The sequence below is a fragment of the Nicotiana sylvestris genome, chromosome 1 (genome assembly GCF_000393655.2).
Source record: "Nicotiana sylvestris chromosome 1, ASM39365v2, whole genome shotgun sequence".
Taxonomy (NCBI): domain Eukaryota; kingdom Viridiplantae; phylum Streptophyta; class Magnoliopsida; order Solanales; family Solanaceae; genus Nicotiana; species Nicotiana sylvestris.
The window spans coordinates 180,133,127-180,141,370 of NC_091057.1; the positions used below are offsets into that span (position 1 = coordinate 180,133,127).

Sequence of the window (8,244 nt, forward strand, 5' to 3'; positions counted from 1 at the left end):
GTCGTTACATAAAGTGCACATTTCATCGTTACATAACGACGGATTTAACGATACAATACAATAAAATTTAAGTAACAATCAAAACAAACATTGTATTTAAAGTAACAATACGATATAATACAATAAGTAACAACCATCCAAACAAGCTGTAAGGATAAAAAAGAAAAAAAAACAATCAATTTTATCTTAAACTTCTAAAATGACAAATAATTTGAGATATCTATTTTAACCACGATTGTTAATACGAGACGGAGCGACAATGTTTATTTAGTTCCTTCCTTGCCTTCTATAAATGTAAAAGCTGTGTGGAGTTTTTCTTCCAAATCAAAAAACAACAAAAAGATGTCTTCATTTTCCACATCTTCTGCCACTTCTAATTCCAAACTTCCAGTTCGAGAAATCCCAGGAGACTATGGTTTCCCATTTTTTGGAGCCATTAAAGATAGATATGACTACTTTTACAACCTCGGCACAGACGAATTCTTTCTTACCAAGATACAAAAATACAATTCTACTGTCTTTAGAACCAACATGCCACCAGGTCCATTCATTGCTAAAAATCCCAAAGTCATTGTTCTCCTCGATGCCAAAACATTTCCCGTTCTTTTCGACAACTCTAAAGTCGAAAAAAAGAACGTTCTTGATGGCACGTACATGCCATCTACTGATTTCTATGGTGGATATCGTCCTTGTGCTTATCTTGATCCTTATGAGTCAACACATGCTACACTTAAAGGGTTCTTTTTATCTTTAATCTCCAAGCTTCATAATCAATTTATTCCTTTATTTAGAAGCTCAATTTCTGGCCTTTTTGTAAATCTTGAAAATGAGATTTCTCAAAATGGCAAAGCAAATTTCAATAATAATAGCGACATTATGTCATTTGACTTTGTTTTTCGTTTGTTATGTGACAAAACCAATCCCCATGACACAAATCTTGGCTCTAATGGACCAAAACTTTTTGATATATGGTTGTTGCCTCAACTTGCTCCATTGGTTAGTCTAGGTCTAAAATTTGTGCCGAACTTTCTGGAAGATTTAATGTTGCATACTTTCCCATTGCCATTTTTTCTAGTGAGATCGAATTACCAGAAGCTTTATGATGCTTTTAGCAAGCATGCTGAAAGTACACTGAATGAAGCAGAGAAGAATGGGATCAAAAGAGATGAAGCTTGCCACAACTTAGTTTTTCTTGCAGGTATGTCAAAATTGAACGGATCAACAAGGGTCAAATAAATAAACAATTCATAATTGAACCTGCTCACTAGAACAAGGTGGTCGGGTTAAAGTAAGTCAAAATATCCAGGCATAACCCAACTTGTCCAACATGATCCGACCTTCTCTCTGACCTTTTTAACTTTTCCTTTTTTGTTTTGCAAAAAAAATCTGAAAGTAGTAGTAATATAGTTTGTTTAAATTATTAGTTGAAGTTCATCTAAATTTGCTTTTTTTATGTTTGAAATAACCTAAATAGTTGTTCATCCCACCGTTTAAACTTAAAATAATTGATAGATATATTAATATATAAATAATTCAGATATGATATGTAGGGGGCGGAAAGGGGTTTGCTACCCTCTTCGCCAAAATATTACACTTGATATATAAGATAAAATCTGTTTTGTACCTCTATATATTATATTTTGAATTTCCTTGGCATAGCCCATAATCACAACTTAGTGGTTATGGGGTTCAAAATTTTTATAAGGTCATTGGTTCAATTTCCACTACCTATAATTTTTAAATTTTTTTTTCTTTTTTAAACCCATTAGCATGAAATTCTGCCTCAATATGTGTATAACTATGTATAATCCATGCAGACCGGCTAAGAAAAGTAAATAATGAATATAGCTGGTTATTTGTGTAAAGATTTTTTTTGCCCCGTTAGATCACACTATTTTGAAATTCGTTTTGACTCAAGTTTAATGGGTGATATTAAGTTCAACTCGTTTAGTCATGTCAAAGAATAGTTCATAATCCAACTTGTTTAAACTTAGACGAGTTAGGGATCGTTTGGAATGAGGTATAAGAAGGTATAGGGGTGGTATAAAAATTTAATATCACCTTAATATTCTATTTGGTTAGCAAACCAGGTATAAGTTATCTCGGTGTTAATTTTAATACCGGGATAACTTATACCTTATAGAGGATGGGGTAATTAGCACTAGTATAATTTATACCTTGTTTTTAGAAATTCTACAATTGTCATTCTTAATACAACATATCAAATAGTGAATAAACGACAATCCCAACATAATTAATCTCAGTATGACTTATCTCACCATAACTTATACCGGCATAACTTATACCGACATAAGCCCTATTCCAACCAAACGAACCCTTAGGGGTCGTTTGGTAGCCGGTTAGGGGGAAAGTTATTCATGTATTAGGGGTAACATAACTTATACCATGTTTGGTAGCCATTAGTTATTTTGTACAAAATTCAGCATAACTAATACCATATTTGGTTGGCATTTTACAATTCTACATAAATAATATATGTATAAGTTATGAGTCAATCTGTGTATTATTTTATGCGGGAGAGAAGATGGAATAACTAATACATGTATTAGTAATATATGGATAAAATACTAAAATGACAAATTTATCCCTATAAGTTTACCACAAATCATTGCCATTCTCAGATTCTCTCCAGTAAACTTTTCACTGTTCGTTTTCTCCAGCAAATAACAATCTTGTGCTATGATGTTTTTGAATTACTAAATAAAGTGTGTAACAATATAGCAAAAAATTCAACCCAAACCCAAGAAAGAGTTATATACACTAATTAGCATGACCGTTTTTTTTGAATTTCACGTGCACTACTGAAGGACTAATTCCTGCATAACTAATTTCTGCATTACTTATTCCTGTATAACTAATACATACATACATAACTAATACATGTATAACTAATACTTGCATAACTCTAACCGTCAACCAAACGACCCGTTAGTGTGTTTGACGGATTACTACAAAGTCTGACTTATTTTGCCACCTCTACGCACAGGTTTCAATGCTTATGGTGGGATGAAAGTTGTATTCCCAGCACTGATTAAGTGGGTCGCCAATGGAGGAAAGAGTTTACACACTCGGCTGGCAAATGAAATCAGGACAATTATCAAAGAAGAATGTGGGACCATAACTCTATCAGCAATCAACAAGATGAGTTTAACAAAATCAGTAGTGTATGAAGTATTAAGAATTGAACCTGCAGTTCCATTTCAATATGGTAAAGCCAAAGAAGATATCTTAATCCAAAGCCATGATTCAACTTTCTTAATTAAGAAAGGTGAAATGATGTTTGGATATCAGCCTTTTGCTACAAAAGATCCAAAGATTTTTGATAAACCAGAGGAGTTTATTCCGGAGAGATTCATGGCCGAAGGTGAAAATTTGCTAAAGTATGTGTATTGGTCAAATGCAAGAGAGACAGATGATCCAACGGTGGACAACAAACAATGCGCAGGGAAAAATCTTGTCGTGCTTTTGTGCAGGTTAATGTTCTTTTTCTCCCTTTTTATCGAGTTTTAACTTGTGGGCGTTTGGACATAAGAATTGTAAAATTCCAACAAGAAAAAATGAATTTTTTTAAGTGAAAATGGTATTTGAAAATTAAAGTTGTATTTGGACATAAATATAATTTTGGATTATTTTTGATTTTTTTTAAGTGACCTGAGTGAAAAATTTAGAAAAACAGATTTTTGGAGTTTTTAAAATTTTCTAAAAATTCCAATATTCATCTTCAACTTCAAGTGACAATTGAAAATTTTAAGGCCAAACACTGATTTTGAAAAAAAATAAAAAGATTTTATGTCCAAACGGGCTCGTATAAACCCTGGGTTATCTATTACTATGTTGTTATAAAAAGATAAATGTTTTCAAACATAAACCACATTAGGAGTAATAGTGAGTTTTACTATAGTTGTCATGCGATTTGTTCTTGCTGACAATACTGCATGTTGCTACTATTTTTTTTTCTTGAGTAGAGCATTTATCAAAAATAATTACGTAGGGATAAAGTCTGCCCATGTATTATCCTTCTTGGACCTTACTTCTGTCCTGCAATTTGAAAAATATCGACCTATATATGTGTGCAGGTTGATGTTGGTGGAGTTTTTCATGCGGTACGACACATTCACAGTGGAGTCAACAAAGCTCTTTCTTGGGTCATCAGTAACGGTGAAGAAAGTGGAAAGAGCGACATGAATCTTATTTCAGATATGTAATTATAGGCTGCAAATAAAGTACAGTAATTGGCTACTTAAGCCTCAAAAGACTTAGCTCTGATTACTGCACGTGGATGTGGTCATTCTGCAAATTATTGTACTTGTGCTGATGTACTTGACTTCGAGTGGAGATAATAATGCACTGTTTTTAGAGTTCAGCTTCATTGAGATATATCGAAACTAAATTATACGTAATGATGCGGGCTGTCCGGAACCTAAATATTATTTTTTTGGACTTAAATTATCTTAATAGATATTTTAAAAAAATATTTTTTATATATAGCATGCAAAAACAAGTCGCTATACATTAACGGTAACGTCTGCCGTTAAGGTATAACGTCTTTTATTCATACGCTATACATATAACGCCTAAAAAAACGCTATACCCTGAATATGGACCCACCAATAAGTAAACTGACAAACACAATAATTTAAATGTGTATAGTGTATATTTAAAGAACGCTATACGACAAAAATTTTCATATCCCGGACTAGCCATTTCCTATATAAAGTGGTTACGATTTTAGGAAAATTCGTTCACATAAAATTCTAACTCCCGTTCAATTTTTTCTTGTTGTTGAAACATTTTTTTCGTAATGTCTGAAGAACGTAGAATAAGAGTTTCATTATATTGGGAGGGGGGGTGAGGTTGTGATGGAGAATAACTCTGTGAGGTATAGTTTATCTCCACAGGGTCATGTTAAATTACCACTTACAATAGAGTACAATAAATTGATATCGTTGTTATGCAAAAATGGGTGTGAGGAAACGTTCAGTGATACTTAAAGTAACCGGAAGATATCCGTATTCCGTCACTCCGCAAGAGGCTGCTTTTTACTCGGAGTTAAACATCTACGATGATGAAACTTTGAGGGATTTTCTGAGGACTCCAGATGAATACCGGGAATATCTTGTAATAAATATGTTGGATATGTACGTCAAGGTCGAAGACGTTCCAAACAATGAGGTTGCCGGACAGGTTCCGGATAACCTCCAGTCATCGGGTGGCTATTCTGGAGGAGTTTTTGCCGGACAGGTTCCGAATGAAAGAGTTTTCCTTGATTTAAACTTATCCCCGCCTGCTTTACATAATTCACAAGACGAGTGGTAAGCTTCAATTTTCCTTTGTGTTACGATGTACATTTTTGTTGTATTGAATTTGTATTAATGCTCATATATTTAACAGGGGGTACATGCCGGATATGAATTTTACAAATTTTGAACCCAAGCATTGTTTTGGGGTGTTGGATCATGGTGGTCCATATGGGAGCCATCACTGAAATGAAAATGTCCATCATGGAATTTCATCACATTACGACTTGTAAGTGAAGTGATACGGCTATATGGAAAGTATTTATTAAGTTCAACATCTTATTATTTTGTTGATTGTGCAGTGAAAACGAGCAAGTTGAACCAAATGTACTCACTCAATTGTCCGAAGACGACGTATTAAATCGGGATCTGGCAGATGCACAAAGTGAGGAAGAGAACAGTGATTACGACAACAATGCTGATGAATCTAGAGACGAGACACCCTTTCTTCGTGAGGATGGTGATGAGGAGGACGAGAAGGAAGGACCTGATTTGACGAAAGAGTATTCTCCACCCCCTAGACGAAGAGTGTACGAGTCCCAAGTGCCGTTTCATTCAAGGGAGATTCCTTACTGGATAACTTGCCAAACATACCGGATGTGGAAGCTATCACAAGGGATTTTGATGAAATTCGGACAGCAATGTGGGATGAGTCTAGACCAATGGTGCTGGCAAAGGGCATGCTTTTTCCTGATAAAGCGCGCCTAAGCAGGGCTTGTAAAATGCACAACGTAAAAGAATGTCGTGAGATGACGGTATGGGAGTCAAGTCCGGTTGTATACAAGGTTGTTTGTCGCATGTGGTTTTGGCCATGTCATTGATGTTGCGTGCGAGCAAGAAGAAGACAGGTCTGTGGAAAGTGGGTAAATACATTCCCACCCACACATGCGAAATGGACACATTCAACGTGAATCACTTTAACTTAGATATTGACTTGATTTCTCTCGTTCTTATTCCAAACATCGAAGCGTCCATAAGGTATAAAATCAAAGAGTGCATTACAGCAGTCCACCAGGAACATGGCCATGCCATTACTAAAAGAAAGGCATATCTCGGGCGTAAACGAGCGTTTGAAATAGTCTATGGTAACTGGGATAAGTCATTTGCAGAGCTGCCTAGGTACATGGCTGCACTGCAACAGTTTAACCCCGGGATGGTTGTTGAATGGAAGCTTGATCGAATTCCAGGTAAACCAGAATATACATTCAATTACGTGTTATGGGCGTTTAAACCAACAATTGATGGTTTTTCAAATTGCCGGCCGTAATATCCATAAATGACACTCATGTCTATGGAAAGTACGATATCAAGTTGTTGATAGCCGTGGCAATAAATGCTAATGGACAGATATTTCCTCTAGCTTTTGCTATTTGTGCCAATGAAAGCCAAGAGACGTGGACGCTGTTTTTGAACCACTTGAAAGAGCACGTTGTCAAACAGCGTTCCGGTATTTGTCTAATATCTGATCGGCATGGTGGTATCTTAAGTTTTGTGGAGAACTTGCCTGCATGGCAAGAACCTTATGCCTACCATCGTTACTATGTTAGGCATCTTAAAGCCAATTTCGAGAAGGCACATCCCAACAAGGATCTGCATGATTTGATGTGGATGGCAGCAGCAGACCACCAACAACATAAATTCGAAGTCACATGGAATATATCAGGCAAGAAGATGAGGCAGCCTATCGTTGGTTAATGCGACATGACCTTGAAAATTGGACTTTACATGCGGATGGTGGCAGACGATGGGGAACTCTGACACAAATGTGTCAGTGTCTTTCAACAGGTTATTGAAGTCGGTAAGAGGATTGCCTGTCATAGCCATGGTGCGGATGTCGTTCAAGAAGATGGCGGAGAGGTTTGTTGAAAGGTCTGCAGCTGCAACGTCATTGATGAAAAGGGGTGTTGAATTTATGCCAGTGCCGATACAGAGATTTGAGAAATACAGACGGCGAGCGCATTGACATTCATTTTTGCAGTATGATAACGAAAGAAATGTTTTTGAAGTTCGCACCGCTATCCATCAAAATCGGGGTAATAATGTACATACTGTAAATGAATCTACAAGGTTATGCTCTTATGGGAAATGGTCCATCTACTACATGCCTTGCTCACATGCCATCAAGTGCTTTCAACAAGTTGGTTTAGGTGTAACCAACTATGTTGATCAACAATATAGTGTTGCGACGTACCTAAACACATATAATGGGCAGTTGCAGCTAGTGAGTGCTGAGCATTATTTGCCGTCTGAACCATTTAAAATGGTGTGTAACAAGTCCTATTTGCGTCGAATGCAGGTGAAGAAGAGAACGCGTATACGGAACCAAATGGATGTTAGTGATACCGTTTATACGCGCAGATGTGGTATATGCTCGCAAACAGGACACGACTGTCGAAAATGTCTTTTGGGTGGCAACAATAATCAAGCTCGGGGTGGGTGTTCTTCTATTGTGCCTAACTATCAATGAGTTTGTGTTGTAATATTTAGTTGTTTTGTTTATGTTGCAAAATTTATAAAATAAAATTATGTTTGTTAATTATGAGTTGAATTTTTCTATTTTAGTTTTTCAATGATAATAAAAAAAATTATATATTTGGAAGAACTAGAAACAACATTGAACTTTCATAAATCTGATTAATTTATGACTGTGTTGTCTTGTCGATCTGAAAAAGCTACCCAACTGACATAAAGTTGTTTCGTACACGTTAGAACATTTAACACGCAAAGTATAGCGCGGATAAATACTACGTTATGTCTATATATAGCGCGGTTAAATAATACGTTATGTATGTGTGTTGTCTTGTCGATCTGACATAAAGTTGTTTCGTACTTGTAAGAACATTTAACACGCAAGGCATAGCATGGTTAAATAATATGTTATGTCTATATATAGGGCGGTTAAATACTACGTTATGTGTGTTGTCTT

The 8,244-nt window shown here is 35.8% G+C and overlaps 1 protein-coding gene across 1 annotated transcript; it reads left to right on the plus strand.

Moving 5' to 3' along the window:
- The first annotated feature begins 299 nt into the window (after positions 1-299).
- Positions 300-4,390, plus strand: LOC104250041 (allene oxide synthase 3-like). Its single transcript, XM_009806570.2, has 3 exons — positions 300-1,198; positions 3,008-3,494; positions 4,098-4,390. The coding sequence occupies exons 1-3, from the start codon at positions 343-345 to the stop codon at positions 4,204-4,206; spliced, it is 1,452 nt and encodes a 483-aa protein (XP_009804872.1). The 5' UTR covers positions 300-342; the 3' UTR covers positions 4,207-4,390.
- Positions 4,391-8,244: the final 3,854 nt, after the last annotated feature.

What these genes read in the sequence shown, in the direction of transcription:
- LOC104250041 (XM_009806570.2), top strand. Translation starts at nt 343, where the DNA reads ATGTCTTCATTTTCCACATCTTCTGCCACTTCTAATTCCAAACTTCCA. An exon ending in CAACTTAGTTTTTCTTGCAG is followed by an intron (nt 1,199 to 3,007) that starts GTATGTCAAAAT and finishes CTCTACGCACAG; the next exon opens with GTTTCAATGCTTATGGTGGG. An exon ending in CTTGTCGTGCTTTTGTGCAG is followed by an intron (nt 3,495 to 4,097) that starts GTTAATGTTCTT and finishes ATATGTGTGCAG; the next exon opens with GTTGATGTTGGTGGAGTTTT.